General features: G+C 54.1%; 1 protein-coding gene across 1 annotated transcript; it reads left to right on the forward strand.

Moving 5' to 3' along the window:
• Nucleotides 1–3,852: 3,852 nt before the first annotated feature.
• On the forward strand, nt 3,853–4,471 carry LOC104394030 (heparan sulfate glucosamine 3-O-sulfotransferase 6-like; the record flags this gene model as incomplete). The annotated part of the gene is made up of 1 exon (XM_010003569.1): nt 3,853–4,471. A coding segment is annotated over one exon (619 nt), but the record flags the coding sequence as incomplete, so codon positions are not given.
• Between the last annotated feature and the right edge of the window lie 13,101 nt (nt 4,472–17,572).

Raw genomic sequence — 17,572 nt, forward strand, 5'->3', positions numbered from 1 at the left:
GAGAGTCACTTTCTGTGGCCCTGTGGAAACCTCCCAGCCATGTCCCCTCCGGCAGGAGTGGGGCAGGAATCCCCTTGCCTTCCACCTGCTTTTGTCGAGGGTTATTTTATGGTCAGTGCTCGTTTTAGTTTGTTCTGTTGGTTTGTTGTTTTTTAAATAAAAATAAAGGATTTTCTCTCCCCTCCCCTTTCCACAGAATCAGTGGGTTGGGTTGGAAAGACCAGGTAGTGCCAACCCCCCCTTACCATGGGGGCAGGTTTCTTTCCCAGGTGGTGATGACATAAAACCTGTGAGCCCTGACCCAGCTGCACCCATCACCCACACCCGCACTTCAGCTGGGGTTTTGGAGCCTCCCCTCATGCTCCTGGCACAGCTTGGACCAGTATCCCTGCTAAAGATGCTGCCTGCTGGTTTTGGGTGGGCAGGGCCTGTCCCCCAGGGATGCTCTGGGGCTGGAGGCTGATTTATCAGTGAGGTTCTCCTCCTGATGGGCTCATCCATTACCCTGTGCTCTCAGGTTGGTGCTGGGAGGAGTTTTCCTTCCTCTGCAACAAAACCATCCTGGAGCCGAGGAATCCTGAACCAATTAACCCTGGGAAGTTATGCTGGCCTAGTTTTTTTGAAGTCTGCTTTGATTACCTGCCTGCTCTGGCTGTTAATCGATGTTTAATGCAGCTTGCTGCATTTTTATCAGGGCTGTAAGTTATTGCCCCATGCTGCCTCAACAGGGGAGGTAATTCATCTAAAGGAGGGCCCCTGGGAGCATGGCTGTAATCTGCAATTTCCCATTGACTATAATTGAGGGAATGTCTGGGAGGGGTCCAGGAGCCCTTGGAAATGCACCTTGGCTGGGAGCAGCAAGAGGAGGCTGGAGGCTTTGGTGGTTGCTAGTCACAGCCCCAGGCTGTGGTGGGACTGCAGGGATCTGAGGGGGCTACAGGAAAGCTGGGGGGGGCTTTTTATAAGGGCTTGTAGTGAGAGGACAAGGGGTGATGTCTTTAAACTGGCAGAGGGGAGATTTAGGTTAAGCATTGGGAAGAAATTCTTCATTATGAGGGTGGTGCGAGCTGGGCCCAGCCTGCCCAGGGAAGCTGTGGCTGCCCCATCCCTGGCAGTGTTGAAGGGCAGGTTGGATGGGGCTTGGAGCAGCCTGGGCTGGTGGGAGGTGTCCCTGCCCATGCAGGGGGTTGGGACTGGATGATCTTTAAGGTTCCTTACAATCCAACCCAGTCTAGGATTCTGTGATGATGCTGAACAACAGAGGTACCTTGGCCTGGGGAGGGGGGTGTGAGAGGAGGATGAGGATGGAAAGGGACACTTGGTGAAACAACGAGCAAACCAGCTCTTGGGAGGCTCTGCAGTAATTGGTGGCCCCTCTCTGTGATTTTGCTGTTTTCTTTAAGCATGAACATCTTCACATGTTGAATATTTCCATGTAGGAAACCCCATTTCTGATGCCTCCAGTGCCAGGTTTCTTACTATTTATTCAATAGTAAAATTTATCATCTTGAGAGTTGCTAGAGACTCAAAAGAGTTTTATCCCTCCTCCTGGGCCCATGGTCTCCTCTTGAAATGCAGGTTCCCCCCTGGCTGTGGGGTGCTCCCCCATTGCAGTGCCATGGCCCTGGAGGGGATGCTTAGCAGGCCCAAGGAGTTTTCTTAAGCTCAATAAGAATTAAGTGTAAATTTAATTAAAGTTTCCAATTCTCGTGCTATACTGGAGCATAACAGAAGCCTGGTCTGGTCTTTGCCAGTTTAAGCCAGATCTGGAGGGAGAGAGGGGTTATCAATAATTAACTGGGGTAATCTAGTGGAGAGTATTAGGGAGTTAATGAAAATGTGAAATAGCTTAATTATCTTGCATGTGGCTGGGAGTGATTGAGGTGCTGAGGAAGAGGAGGTGCTGCACAATCAGCTGCTCAGAGGCTGCTGTTCCCAGTGTGCTTCCAGGATGGTGTTGGGACCCAGCTTGTGGCTCTGATGGACCAGCCTGGAGGGGGTGCATGTGGGTTGTCACTGCCCCATTGCTGTCCCCAGGGAGGGGACCAAGAGTGTGGCTGTGCTGGTGGGGGAAGGTCCCTGTACCCATGGCACAGCCCATGGGAGCTGCTGGCTGCTGCTCCAGCAGCACCTGTGCAGATGGAGTTTGGGAATCCCTGTCCTAACACGGGCTTTTATTAAAAAGTCTATTTTAATTACATTTTAATGGAGCCTAGGATGATGTGGTTGGCTTTAATTAAAGCTGACACTGCTCCTGTGTGCTGAGGAGCCCGTGGTGAATGGGATGAGTGCAGGAAGGTGCTGGTGCTGCTGGGTGCAGGTCTTCTGGGCTGCCAGTGGTGAGGGGGGTCCCTCTGCCACACAGACCCCTTAGAAACAGGCTTGGCAGTGTGGGGCTCAGCCTGGCCCTGGCTATCCCTCTGCAAAATGCAAGGGGGGGGGGGGAAACTGTTTAAATTATTTATTTGTTTAATGTATTTATTTATTTATTTAATTTTAGTGATTTTTTTTTTTTTTTCCTGGGGAAACCAGGCTCCTGGTTTTTCTTGCTGGTCCCTGCCCTGGTGCTATTGCTGGTGCAGGGGTGTTTCAGCTTCAGCCCCAGGTTGTGTCCCTGGGGAGCATCGTGATGGTGACAGCAGCAAAGCCAGACCCTGGTGGTTTAGGAAGGCTGAGCCATAACCAGAAATCCCTGAGCTCAGGTCCAGGCTGTGCTGGTTTGGGGAGCACAGGCTGGGAAAAGCTGCGTTTTGGTTTGACTTGGATGCTGGGATCACAGCATCCCAAGCATTTGCTGTTTGATAATAAACATGTGATTACCTCGTGACGGGAGGGACTGATGTAGGTTTTGAGCCCATGTTTGCTGAGAGAGGATTTGGGCAGGTGTGAGGAAGGGGCAGAAATCCCCCAGGCAGCCAGGGAGGTGCTTCAGAAATGCCCCAACCAGTCACCCAGAGCCTGGCAGCCCCCGGGCAGGTTTCTGCACAGAATTAAAGCAAAACAGGCTTTGCTGGCTTCGTTTTAGTGGGGGAAGCCCAAGCAGCAGGTTGGAGATGGGCTGGCAGCAGAGCTTGGAGATGTGTGGTTGGTTTTCCCTTGGCCCTGGGCTCCCTCAGGGAGGGGACAGGACGTGGGGCTGTAAGAGCCTGATCCTGGTTTGGGAGATGCTTCCCAGCAGGAAGCCCCTCTGGTGAACACAGTTATTTAGGGGAGAGGGAAGCTGCTGAGAAGTTTGGAGGAACCACCCATTGCTGGCCCAGGATGTAGGTACCTGAAGGGCATCCTGCCTGTTGGGTGGTGACACCAGGGACAAGAAGTGGCTCTGAAAACACTGGCACTATCAAAAAAAAAACCAACACAGAAAAGAAAGAGGTTGGAGAGTGAAATCCACAAGAGGTTTTTGCCTCTGGCTGGGGGGAGGGAGCTGTGCAGGGCCCAGCATCGCTTGCAAATGCTTTTAATAAAGTGTTCTTTGCTGCGTCCAGGGGAAAAAAACCCAGAAACCTCAAGTCTTTTCCCATTGCATGAGTTACAGATGCTGCTGGGCAGGGCCCTGGCTGCTGCCTGGCCCGTCCCCTTCTGTGTGGGGACCCAGCTCCCCTGAGCTGCTGGATGGGGAGCCCTGAAACACCCCATCCTGCCCCAAAATGCCTCTGCCAAGAGCCGGCCCAGCTGCAGCCCCATGGGAAGCTCCATCCTTGTCCTCCTGCTTTGCCAGCGTTCCCACAGGGATGTCCCCAGCAGGGTGTTGGAGCTCTCCCTGCCCTCACCTGGGCCAGCGTGGCCCATTGCAGCGTTGGGTTGGACCAGCTCTGCCTCTGGAGCTCTGACCGTGCCCCTTTCTGTCCCCAGGAGCCTGATGCCCCGCACGCTGGAGGGGCAGATCACCATGGAGAAGACCCCCAGCTACTTTGTCACCAAGGAGGCTCCTCGGCGCATCTACAACATGTCCCGGGACACGAAGCTGATCGTGGTTGTGAGGAACCCGGTCACCCGGGCCATCTCGGACTACACCCAGACACTCTCCAAGAACCCCTCCATCCCCAGCTTCCAGGCCCTGGCCTTCAAAAACCTCAGCACGGGACTGATCGACACGAGCTGGAGCGCGGTGAGGATCGGGATCTACGCCAAGCACCTGGACAACTGGCTCCAGTACTTCCCCCTCTCCAAATTCCTCTTCGTCAGCGGGGAGAGGCTGGTCAGCGACCCAGCCGGGGAGATGGGCCGTGTCCAGGACTTCCTGGGTCTCAAGAGGGTGGTGACAGACAAACATTTCTATTTCAATGAGACCAAGGGCTTCCCCTGCCTGAGGAAGCCGGAGGACGGCAGCAGACCCCGCTGCCTGGGGAAATCCAAGGGGCGGCCGCACCCCAAAATCGACCTGCAGGTGGTGCAGCGCCTGCAGGACTTCTACAGACCCTTCAACATGAAGTTCTATCAGATGACAGGGCAGGACTTTGGGTGGGACTGAGCCACCCACAGGGCACGTGGCCGCCCCAGCGGTGTGTGGCGCTAGGACTGTGGTCCAGGGATGCTCGTGGCCACTGTGGTCCAGGGATGCTCGTGGCCACTGTGGTCCAGGGATGTTTATGGCCATCGTGCTCCAGGGATGCTCACAGCCACCATGGTCCTAGGATGCTCACGGCCATCCTGGTCCAGGGATGCTCATGGCCACCCCACCAGCAACTTCCTCCCTTTGTTCTAATTTATATTGGACCTTTTCCAGCAAGAAACGGACCCTTCTGGAGTAGAGAGAAATATTTAAGAAATAACCCCACAGATGACCCCGCTCCTCTCCCTGACCAGATTAAATATTCTTCCATAAAAATCTTGCTGACCTATATTGGGCTGTTCTGGGTGGTGAGTGGGTGGGTGGGGGTGTGTGAGTGGGTGGGTGTGGGTGTGTGAGTGGGTGGGTGTGGGTGCGTGGGGGTGAGGGCTCTGCCATCCACAATAAAAGCTTTGGAAGCCCCTTGGCCTCGGGGTGTGAGGCTGGTGGGTTTTGGCTGAAGCCAAGTGTGATGCTCCCCCCACAAGCAGAGTGGGTTTTGCAGCCAGAAAATTCTGCAGGTATTTCCTAATGAAGAAAAACAATTAATGTTGGGAGTTTGGAATGAAGGCCAAGTGCAGGGGGAGGGAGCTGGGTCTCACCTACCTTCTGATGGGCTTTGAGTAACCCAGGTGACAGAGCAGGGCATTTCTCACCCTTTGGACAAAATTCCCTCCTTCCCTAAACCCACCCGGGCAGAGCAGATAAAAGCCCCAAACTCTGCCCTTTCAGTTCAATAATCTCCATAGATTGTTCAGCTCTGCAGCCACAAAGTGTCATCACGGGAGGCTGCAGAAATCAGTTTAATCTGAAGTAACTAGTTTTCCCTTAATTAAAGATGGGGAAAACATTTAATTAGCCTCTAATATCTTATTAGTAACTTGTGTTTGTCTCTTTAATGAGCTAATTATGTGTTTACAAGGGCCCTCAGGCCCTGTGTTGTTTGCAAATATGCTTTGGCTGTGGTTTCTTCCATCCTGCTGCATCCCAAAGGTGACCATCCCACCAGATGTCCTGCCATTGTCTTCCCCTCCTCACTGCTGCTGTCTGGGCTGATGGAGGTGACAGGTACTGCTTCCCCTGGGATGCACAGTGGGAACTGATCCCTTTCATCCCAGCTCCAATGTGGTTTTACACCTACACAAGGTGCTTTGCCCTGCACAGCTCTCCCTGCTCCCATGTCCTGGCACCTCCTTTGTGCCCACTGGAGGTGACAAGTGTTTTCTCTACAGATGCTCCAGGTTATAGCTGAGGTTGAGCACGTTTGTCCCATTCAGCCCTTGGGCTCCTCTGGTCACTGGGGGGACAAGTGGCATGTGCAGGGCTGGGTTTAGCATGATGTTGAAGTGAAATGCAACCAGTTGTCCCTTTCTGGGCAGGGAGTGGGACGTGATGGTGCTGGTGTGTGGAACATGGTCCTGTCTGTCTGTAGGGCATCATGATGTCCATCTGTGGGGCAGCACGGTGTCTGTCCATGGGGCACTGTGGGATCAGTCTGGGCATGTGGGAGTGGCTCTGGTGACAGATGCAGATGCCACCACGGTGGTGGCAGAGCCTGTAAGGATCCTGTAAGAGAACGGTGAGAAGAGATGAAACCCACCCCGCTTTTCTGCCAGCTGCAATCCCAGAGCCCTCTGAGTGATGTGACCATCGCTAGGATGGGCTCAGCACCCTGTACCCAGCGCAGGGTCCCCTGGCCATGTGTGTCCCCCCCCCAACCCCGGGGCCACCGACCCTCCGGGGCTGGATGTCGAGCGGCTGGAGCCTCTTGTCACCCCGGCCGGCAGCTCCGCATGATGGACTGTGCTCTGCTTGTTTAGGTTTTGTTTCCAGCCACGACATTCGACCAAATTATTCTCGGCGAAGGGCTTTAAAGTTTCCCAAGTTGCCTGTGAAAGCCTGGAAACGCTGATAGTGATCCTATTTCCCAGCTGAGTGACTGCATTCAGCCCCAGCCCCATTGAGATGCAAAACGTTGAGGGTCCCGGCTCTAAAGATGGTTTCTGTCTGCCCTGTGAAAGGGGGCCGTACTTTTTTAAAGCCCGGGCCTTTCTCAAGCCTCACAATGCCATATAGACTATGCCATTTAAAGCATCTGAAGCGACCCAAAATGTATTGAAAGCTCGCTTTGCAGACTCATTAAGGCGACTCAATAGGTTCTGGCAAATCCCGTGCCAGGGCTGACCGCACGGATTAAGACTTTTGAAGTGTTACACAAACCCCCTGCTTAAACTAATTGCTGCCCCGCAGCTCATGAGGTCAAGTATTTGTATTCATTGCCTCCGAGAGGAGCCACTTACGGGGCTGTCCAGGTGAAGTCTGCACTTCATTACACCAAGACAATAACAGGACAAGACAATAAAAGCGGCTTTGGGTAGGAAGGATGAAACCTCCCGGCTCTTGCTCTGAGCCTCAGCACAGGCTGCTGTCCCCACGGCTGCCTTTTGGGTCACTGCTGCTGCTTCCAAGGGAAGGGATGTGCTTCCACCCCAAGCAGCTCCGGGCAGGGTGGTGGCTGAGCTGGTGGCTCTGCCAGGATCCGTGTGGAGTTGCTGCTTGGTCACCTGCAGCAGGTGGGACACAGTGCCCAGTATCCTGCTCGTGCTGTGCCCTGTGGGTGGGTCCACCCGGTGTCGGGGGGGTTCCTGCTGGAGCAGTGAGCTGGTGTGCAAGGGGAGGGGTGAGGTGTGAGAAGGGTGGGCACGGTTGGAGCTGCCATGGCTTCATATCATGGCATGTCCTTCACCAGGGTTCCCTGCACTGGCAGGACGGGGATCCCATCAGGTGCCAATGCCAACTGTGCTTCTCATGTCTATCCAGAGGAGAAACCAGCCCATGGAGGCCCAGCACACCTCTTGTGCCACCTCCAGGAGAGCTGGGGGCTGCTGAGGAAAAGAAACTTTGCCTCTTTAGGTGCTTTGGTGGAGCTTATTTCCCTGGTAACAGGCAGTAGAGCCTTAGGGAAATCTAACCTGAAACCCCTTTTGCAGTGGTTTTTGTCACCATGGGTAGCAGCCCCTGGAGCTCAGCTCTGGGGTCCTGCTGCTGGGCTCAGGCAGGGCTGGGGGGCTCACCCAGTGGGACCTTGTGATGCTGCTGGGAAGTGGCACCCCTGGGGACCACCAGCACCCAGCAGCTGGCTGGGGCTCTGGTGCTCTGCAGTCCCTGTGCAGGAGGTGCCACAGCAGCAGGAACTGTTCAGAGAGCCTAGCAAGCTCTGGCAGAGGCTCAGGGACAGGCCTCACCCCTGCATCTTTCTACACGAGACCTCTGGGAATAAAGCTATAAAAAGCTGATGCTGAGCTGTGCTGGTGCCTGCCCTGTGCCTGCTGGTGTGCACTGCTGGGTGGGCTGGCATGGCTTTTGTGACTTCCCCCCCTTTGTGGTGTCTCTCTCAGGCTGCTAAAAATCCAGAAACCTGGAAGCTGCTGGGAGAAATGTGCTTGAGAAGTCAGGTGAGCAGCCCATGTCTCCCTGCTCCCCAGCACGTTCTGATGCCTCCTCAGGGAAATATTTCTCCATGAGCTGCCACGGGTGGCTGTGGTGGCCACGTCTGCTTGCTCAGGGGGTGATGGCAAGATCTCCCACACTGCCAGAGCTGCAGAAATGCTGCTGAGGCACCAGGTTATATATGGGAAGAGCCAGAGAGATGGAGCTCCAGCTTTGCTGCCAACTGTGAAATGAGGTTTTAATCCCTGTCTCAGTTAACCAAAGTTTCCATTTCTAACCCCATTTTTGTTTTGAAAATCCAACTATCCAGAGCCTTGTGGTTCCTGTGCCCTGGGCCTCCCCCTCCAGAAGTCAGGAAGAACAGGGTTGCAAGACTTTCCAAAATTTGTAGTTACTCCTTTTTCTTTTCTACCAAATGTAGGAGGCAGATGGGAATGAAAAAAATAGTGGTGGGGGGGAGGAAAACCCTCTAAAAGGAAGAAATTACAATTTCCCTGCCTGTGTGTAGGTCTGGAGATCCAGGAGAGCAGCAGGGCTGACTTGCAGTTACATATTTCATCTTGATGTACCCCAGGTGGGGCTCGTGCAGCCGGGGTGTGGGGGCACCTGGGGGCTATAAATGTGGGAGGGTCAGAGACTCAATCCTTCCTGCAGGATCCTCACCAGCTGTGGAGGGTGCAGAGGGTGTCCTGGCTCAGGGAGCAGGATCAGGCGGGTAAGGGGGGTTGCTGGGGAGGTCAGGCATCCTTTGTGGGGGGCTGTAGGGGCAGTGAGGTGTTTGGGGATGGAACAGTGTGGTCACACACAGGGAGTGTATGTGGGGGCTGGTGCAGTTCAAGCTTCCAGTGTTGGTGCTTGGTGTCTCCAAGAAGAGCTTGGCTTGTCCTGTGGTGCAGCCCAGTGTCTGAGTGGTTGGTCTGGGGTCCCTGGTGCTTCTTGTGTGGACCATGGGGGTCCCGTGGCTCTGGGGGAACGGAGCAGCATAGAGTGAAAGGAGCTTTGCAGAGTGGAGAGCATTGCCTGCAAACCTCTGCCTTGTCCTCTGCTTGAGGATGTCCAGGGCCCTGATGCTTCTTGCCACAGGTTGTTCTCCCTTCCCTGCTGGCACAGGAGAGAGCTCCAGGCATGTGGAGATACCCTCTGTGTCCCATCCAGGGCTGTCAACTCCACTGCCTTCTGCTCTGGTTTGGATCTTGATGTGATCCCAAGACACAGAATAACCTCATGCTGTGTTCCCCAACAGCCAAGAAAATCCCCAGGGAGTGCCAGGTCTGGCTCTGCATGGATATTGGTGCTGGGAACCAGTCCTGTGGCTGTGGCTGGGTGGTGGGGAGGTCTGGGGACTGGTACAGGAGGGTGAAGCTACACCTGACTTTGCTTTGCACATAAACCTGCACAGAGGTGTTTATGCAGAGACTGCTCAGGGACTTGTTCTGCTTCTTTAAGCTTCATCCATTCACCCAAAACTTCCCAGAGCTTTTCCCTCCTCCATCCCACACACCATGGCCAGAATGGCCTTGTACAAAAATCCTCTTGGAGGTGAGAGCAGAGATGCCCACTGGCCACGAGGGTGGTACAGGTGTGCTGTGATGAGCTGTCCCCATGTCACTGGGAGAGGTACCAGTGTCCTGAGAGGGCTGCATTAATCACCAGGACATCAAGATACTCTGCAGGGGACAGGGGTGTGGGCAGTGGGTGCTGTGTCACCCTTCCTCACCAAGGCTGGAGCTGCCTGTGAGGTCCTGCAGCAAGGTTTGATGATGGAGGGCACTGCAGATGATGGAGGGCACTGCAGATGATGCTGTTGCACATGGAGGTTATTCCCCCTGCTCCTGCTCTCCTGTGGGCTGGGTTTTTCCAGCACTTCCAGGCTCAGCAGAAACCTGTGGGTGCCAAAGGGAGCACACTGCCTGCAGCAGAGCTGCCTGTGTTTGAAAGTTTTGTGTGTGTGTCTCTGGAAACTCGATCCTGCCTGCAGAAGTGAGTGCACACTGCCAGCCAGCTCCTGTCTGGGGCTTTTCTCCTCCTGCAGAGGTGTCAGCCAGAAGCTGGGCTTGCAGAGGAGGGTGTGATGCAGAGGGGGCTTGAGGGTGTTTTGCTCAGGAAGGGAAAAATCCCCCTTTTCCAGCCAAACATCCCCAGACTGCTGGAGCTGTGGTCTGCTCTGCTGGTCCCTTTGTCAAAGCTGTGGCTGTGATGGGGCAGCTGAGCAGCATCCTCCTCCTCTGTGTACCCTAGCCTTGCTGCAGTGTTACCAGCTGGAGGCTCCTCACTCTGCCCCTCCATCAACATGGTTAGTGTTGGGGGTCCCTCTGCTTCTGTGGAGCTCTTTTATCTTTGGAAAAAAATCACAACAACTGCTGAAAAGCAACTTCAGCAGTGTAATATTGGAGAGGGCTGGGGCACAGCCAGGGCTCCTGAGAACAGACCCACAGTTGCCATTCAGGGTTACAGAAGCAGGGGAAAAAAACCCCCCAAATCAGCAATTTCTGGGCTTGGCCAATGTGTGATGCACTGTGCTCTGGTGAGGGGGGACAGGCTGGCCCCAAGGCTGCCACAGCACCCACTCCTGTTGCCTTTAGGACAGATTTTGGGGCTATTTAGACCAGTCTGAGCCAGTTGTGGAGCTGTTTGTGGAAGATGTGATCCTCGTGCAGTCTGCCCAGGGACTGGCACCAGGGATGGGCACAGCCAGGCAGGAAAATGTGGGCATGGGCTGAAGTGCTGCCCGGGGCTGGCAGGAAGTGTTCCAAGCCTGGAGAGGCTTTGCAATAATTTCCACATTCTGTAATTTTTCTCAGGAGGGGAAGAAAGGCAGGCCTGAAATAATTACCCACACAAGCAGTCATTGAAATGTTCTTTACTGTGAGCACTGATCACTTACTGTATTTAACAAGACAATCTTGGCTCTCGGTGCATAAAAGCATGCAATGATTAAAGCTCTTGTTTTCAGGATCCGTGAGCCAAAGCACAAAAGTCTGTCTCCAGATCCAAGTCTGAGCTTGGCAACCAGCTCCTACCCAGAGAGGAAGCCAAGGTGAAGTGGCTGTGCTCTCTATATGTGGGGCTTGGGGTGCTGGTCCCCCCACCCTGCCACCTATGGGTGTATGGGGGCATCTCCAGCTGTAGGGACTTGCACCCTCAGCCCTGGCAAACCCTCAGTTGGGGAGTTTTTGCAGGAGGTGGGAAGATGTTGCAGCTCCTTGGGACTGTGCAAGGTTCCTTGGTGGTGGAAAGGGGCAGGTGCTGAGCTCGAGGGCAGCTGAGGAAATGGGGCCAATGGGTGCCTGCTGCCATCCCCCTCTGTGCCTGTGGAGCAAGAGGATGTCTGGGGAGAGCCTGGGGAAGCAAAGGGCCCTGGGGTGCATGGGCAGCAAGAGGCTTGGCTGGAGGCAGAGCTACCTGACAGCTTATCCTGCCCGGAGCTGGGGATCCCCTTTGGTCTCCAGAGTGTCTCAGACTGTGCTCACCTCCCCGTGGGGCAGTGACTGTCTAAATTGGAAGGAGTTTTATTTTTTTCCAGCAAAACCAAGAGGAGTTGCCTGTGAGTGCCCTTTGGGGCAGCCCCACACATACCACACAGAGCTGAGGGTCTCTCCTAAGCCCCAGCTGTGTTTAAGGTGCATCCCCTGTGGGGATGGGCAGCTGTGGGAAACCCAGACCAGTGTCTGCATCAGCATGTCCCCTTCTGAGGTCCCTGTTTCACCCTGAGACTCTTGAGGCTGCCAAGGAGACAGGATGCTGGGGTCAGTGGTGGAATGGCTTGGTGTGAGTGTCCCCCGGAGTCTGTGTTGGTATCACGTTGCGTATTGGGCTGCTGGGAGAGCTGGTGTTAGTGGGATGAGCTCATCCCAGCATGGACAGGCAACTCCAGCAATGCTGGTGGCAGTAGGAGCTGGGCATGAATTGGAGCCTATGAGACAGGTTTCTTGCTGGCATAAGTCAACTTCACTTGGTTCAGTGTGGCTGCATGATTGAGACCAGGTCAAGATCTGGTTCAGATCTTCCTCCTTTGCTTGTTAAGCTCCTGTCCTTGAGGATTGTGTTGGTTCACCTCTGAGCTAAGATAAATGAGTCCCAGTGTAGCAACACTAAATCTATCCAGCCTAGAGCTTGGCTCTCCTGGGTCTCTCTCCTTGCTGCAGGACAGGGAGGGCTTCCAGGGAAATACTTGGGACAGCTGAGAGAGGCAGTTCTGCATGGACAGCATTATGCAGAGTTCCCTGTTGCCTTTTCCCTGGAAAAAGTGCAAGAATTCAGGCTCTGAATAAATTCCACAGACATTAACTACACTAATCAAGTGACTGCTTATACACAGGGCTGTTCTGTGCTGCTTTCCTCTCCTCCCCAAGCACAGTCAAAGCAAACAACAACAACAAGAAGAGATCCTTACAGAGAGCTTTAAATTCTAGCAGTGGCCTCCTGGCTTTCCTGGTGCTGAGGGTGCTGTGGGGATCCAGCTCCCTCTGTGGCTGCCTGCCCCTTGGGTGCTTCTGCTCCAGCTGGGATGCAGTCAGGCTGTTGCTTCGTGTCTGTCACTGTCCTTCTGGTGTTAACTGGGAGCATCCCACAGTGGGCACAGGGCTGCATCCTGTGTGCCTAGGGATGTCCCCACAGCACTGGCCATCCTGGTTGGCAGCCCTGTGCCAGCTCAGGGTGCAGCTGCCACCGGGACCCACCTGAGAGCTGCACAGGCTCTCTTGGCTTTGTTTTGGATGAAAAAGAGCATTTTCTGTGTGGCTCAGTCAGTTCTGTGCTGCTGGTGCAATCCTGCCAGCCCTGGCAGGGATGAGCACCAGGCCCTGGCAGATGGGCAGCCTTCCCTGTGTCCTCTGCTCGCTTGGATGAGTTGTGTTGTTGGAATTATTTACTGCACTGATCAATGAACACTACAGGCAGTGGGCTGTATTTCAGGGAGGCAATGCTGCACACGTGCCTGCTGCTGCATTTCAAGAGCATAAATAACACTGGGGCATCAGCAGAAATTAAAACTGAACAGATATAACTTGGAATGATTTATAGCCAGACTTCTCAACATGAGGGGGAAGGAAGGAAGGAAACAGTGGCTTCAGATGACACTCCTGGGCTGTGCCCCTTCCCTAGTCGAGCCCTTCCCCTGCCCCTCCTGGGATGCCAGGTTGGCTGCCCGTGGCTCTGGCTTTGCTACAGCCAAGGTGATACTGGCTGGTTCCCACTGGCATGGGTGATCCACCTGCTTTCCCCACATCCCCTCACATGTGGGGATGCAGTCCCAAGCTGGCTGCTGCCACGTGCAATTCAAGAGCCCCCCTTGGCACGTCCCACCTGCCATCAGCCAGTCCCAGCACCAGCAACACCAGCCTTTGTTTTGCTGCTGAGCACGAAGCCTGGCAGGGTGTGCTGCAGTGCCTGGGCTGTTTGCTCTCCTTCAACATGCCATCTAGACCTAACCAGACAAAAACAAATTATAACAAATAGAGGGGTTATCCAGTACAAGCCCCTCAGGGTGGGCAGCCAGGGCTGGATCCCCCTTCCCTCTGGCAGCGTCGAGGCGTTTCCCCGCATCGGTGCCGCAGACGCTGCCCATAAATCAGCAGAGGTAGGAGCACATTTGCTCTCCCCTCTTTGAAGAGGCGTCAGATCTCCAAATAGAGGCTTCTTGCTGGGTGATCCTCCGGGGCTGGTTCTCATTTCCTTGTAGGAGGTGGGTCTGCAGCCCATTTTGTGCGTTTGGGAAGGCTTGGAGGGGGGGGAAGGGGGAGGAAAAGGAGTAACTTTCCTTCTTTGATAAAAAGGAAAAAAGCCTTGACACCACGAGCACTGTGCACCATGAACATCCCACTGACACAGCTATTTGCCAGGAAGATGCACAGACTGATTTTGCAGCAGCTGCACAGGGCAGGGCTGGGGCTGTGGGGGTGCTGCAAGGCTCCATAGGGTGACCTGGGCTCTCTGCTAGCCTGGGGTTGGGCTGCAGTGTGTCCAGAGAAGGAAGGGTCTGGGGCACAAGTCTTCTGAGGGAGCTGAGGGTGTTCAGCCTGAAGAAAAGGAGGCTGAGGGGAGACCTTATCCCTCTCTGCAACTGCCTGAGAGGAGGTTGGAGCTGGGAGGTCAGTCTCTTCTCCCAGGTAACAAGTGGCAGGACAAGAGGAAACAGCCTCCAGTTGTGCCAGGGGAGGTTTAGATTGGGTATTAGGAGCAATTTATTCCCCAAAGGGTTATTGGGCCCTGGCACAGGTGGTGGTGGAGTTCCCATCCCTGGGAGGATTTCAAAGCCATGTAGATGTGGTGCTGAGGGACATGGATCAGTGGTGGCCTTGGCAGGGCTCGGTTAGTGGTTGGACTGGATGATCTTCAAGATCTTTTCCAACCAAAGCAATTGATTCTGATCTTGCCTAGGTGCCCAGCAGGCCTGACCCTGGCTGGGTTAAGCCCACGTGACTTTAGGTACCACTGGGGCTTTTGCCCCTCTGGGCTGGCTTTGCCATATGCCCAGACCCTATGAGGAGGGTGATGGCGCCGAGGGCTGTGCTGCAGGTGGGGGGGAAGCAGCTGGTGAGGGATGTGAGATGTGCTCCCCATCAGCTGCTGGCAGGTCTGGAGTGCTGTGCTCAGCATCTTCACACACCTTTGTGAAAAGTCAGCCCCTCTGACAGACCTTTGCTAGAAATTACATGTGTGGCTCCTGGGAAGAGGGGATAGTGAAGGATGGAGACAGAGCAGGATGCATGTGGGACCCTGGATGGGCAGTTGCTGCTCTCTGCAAGGGGGATCAGCCAAGGTCCCTACAGTGCCTGGAGGGTCCTCATGGCTGGTGCAGCTGGCACTGGGGCTGGTGAGGGCCCTGTGCCATGTCTGTGCTGTGGCAAGGGGCTGCTTGCTGTGGGCACTGCTGTCAGCCCTTGGGGAGACCCTCCAGGAGCACCCAGCCTTGGGCTGCAGTGACTGCTGGGCAGATGGGGATGAAGGGTGGCACTGGGGAAGTGCAGCAGCTGTGGCTGAAGGGGATGGCACCTTCCTTTGTGTGTTTCAGTGGAAGAAAAGCTGCCAAGGTGAGGCACTGAGAGCCCCCAGCTTCTGGGGGCAAGCTGCGAGAGAGGTCAATGTGAAGGGAGGTTTCCTGTTCAGCTCTGCCCAGTTTTGACTGCCTTGGAGCAAGGCTGCTAATGCACGACAGCTGATGGTGGTGCAAGGCATCCATCTCAGTACCCAGCCCCTCTTCTGCCCCTCCTAAAGCTCTCCTGTGTGGGCATTAACTGGGAAGAGCTACCAGAGATGTGTGTCTGCACAAGCTTAAGCTCCGTGTCAGGGCCAGGTTGCCTGAAGAGGAGCATGAGAGGCTTTTCCAGCTAGTCCATCACCTCTGTGGCAGCCTCGATGGGCGAGGCCTCCAAGGAGCTGGGCACTAAGGACAGACAGACACCCTTTGGACAAGCCATGGGAGACATCTTCACTTGGGAGTGGCTCAGGTGCTGCCCCAGGAGAGGGTTGCTGGCAGCAGCCAGCACTGCCACAGTCACACAGGCAGCCACAGCAGGAAGAAATTCTCTGGAAAAAAAAAAACAACCCTGTAAGGAATTTATCTGGCAGTCTTTGAAAGGTAATGGTAACATGAAGGTTGAGCTTGGAACATTTCTGCCTTGCTGGGCCATTTCCACCGAGGAGCTGGCAGCAGGCAGGCTGCTGAGTGAGGAGGCAGCCCTGCCATATGGAGCTCTGCTCTGGCTGCTTGCTAAAGAGAAAATTGTCCAGGGCCAGGACTTGGCAGCCCCTCCCCACAGAGACCACTTGTGTGAATAAACGCTGCTCGGCGTTACTGCAGGCTCTGGCCTGTGCTCGTGAAGAGGAGCTGCATGTTGGCCTGGGTTCAGCACAGCACTCACACATGTGCTCCTGGAGCTCACGAGAGGTCCCAGTGACTCCCTGGGAGAAGTTCTGTGCTTGAACACACTCTGTGCTGGGGCTGCGCTTCCGTCTGACATGACTTTTGTGCCTTCAGTCTCCCTTGGCTTTCCCAGAGGAGGCAGCCTCTGTGTCAGTGATGCTTGGGCTCCTTCTGTGTCTCCATGGTGTTTTCTGGGAAAGAAGCCTTATGTTAGGGGAGCTGGGGCTTTGCTGCAGAAGGCTGTGATGGGGAGGCTGAAGCAGGCTGGCAGGGAGACCTTCTTGGTGCTGTCAAGGGCAGGGGAGAGGGAGGAAGAAATTCAGGAGGAAGAAATTCCCTACGTTGTAAAACTGGGCCTTTCAGAGAAAAAAAAATCCCAACCAAAAGCATTTTTTTGGTGTTATGCAGAAGTAGTCTGTAGGAGTTCCTAGCCACAGGGTCCTCCAGAATCTGAGCTCAGAAGGTGAGGTGGACAAAGCATGAGGAGCAGTTAATGAAGTCATCCCTGTTGCTATTTTGATGGGAGATGCTTTGGAAGGGAATCAGGCCTGAAGACTGGAGGTCAGAAATCCGTCACTTGCATCCCAGCCTGGTTTTCTGCAACGTCCCTGACACCATGGGTTTATCCATGAGACACAAGATCCCAAGTTAGATGGGCTTTCATCTGCACAGCCCTGGCTGCTCCTCTGTTTCTGCCCTCATCTTTAACCTAACCTGACCCACAGCAGCAGAGTTCCATCAGGGACGTGTTTGCTCTCCAGTATTTACACCCTGAAGTGCTGGTTCCTCTCCTGGCACAGGCAGGTCAGGTTAATGAGCCACGTGAGTCGGGACAGGAATCATCCAGAAAAGGAAACACTGGGGTAGAGCAAGGCAAGAACCAATTCAGAAGAATAGAAGGAGCTCTTGTTGGATATGAAGCGCCCTGCCAAGCCAGAGGATCTGGATGTAGTTAGAGAGGTGTACAGAACACAGAAGAAGTCTGTAATATTTTATTCCAGGGATATATATTTCCGGGACAAGTTGTTAGGTTGACCTCTAGTGTTCGTTTTCTTCAGGGAAAATTTCTTGATAAAGTCCCGTTTTGGTCAGGTCTCCCTGAGCCCTGAACAGGCTTTAGGGGGAGGATTTGTTTTCCTAATGGATCAAACCTTTAAAATGTCAGTGTCAGTCTGCAGGAATTTTCTAACGAGCTGGCTGACAGGCTGCCAGGCGTGCCCTGGAAATGTTGACACACGATTACCTAGGAAGGGGCTGGATGAGGTCCTGGCTCTGAGAGGCAATGGGAGGGTTGCTCAGCCAGGAGATCAAAGGTCTATTTTTGCTGGAAAGTCTAGTTTGGATGAGTCGTTGGGATTTTGCTGGTGCTCTGTTCACTGAATTCTGTGGTGGGAGGAAAAAATGTTATTTACTCTGAGATCCCAGTTTTCTCTGACAGCCACCCCCCTCTGTCTGGGAGAATTACATCCTGCATTTTGCTCCCTATGAGCTGTTCATGCAGGGATTGAGTTCTGGGCTTGGTTGGAAACTGGAGCAATAGAAGGTTGGATGGGTTTCTCCCAGTTTCGTCACTGGTATTTTTCAGTATCGTGTGTCTCAAACTGAAATCCAGATATAATTTATTTGGTTTTGGTTCCATTGATTTGAATAGCTGAAAATGTTTGAATGGCAGCCAAGCAATGCTAAATTTTCTTCTTCCCCCCCCCCCC

This window comes from Chaetura pelagica, unplaced genomic scaffold (genome assembly GCF_000747805.2).
Source record: "Chaetura pelagica isolate M959 unplaced genomic scaffold, ChaPel_1.0 scaffold408, whole genome shotgun sequence".
Taxonomy (NCBI): Eukaryota; Metazoa; Chordata; class Aves; order Apodiformes; family Apodidae; genus Chaetura; species Chaetura pelagica.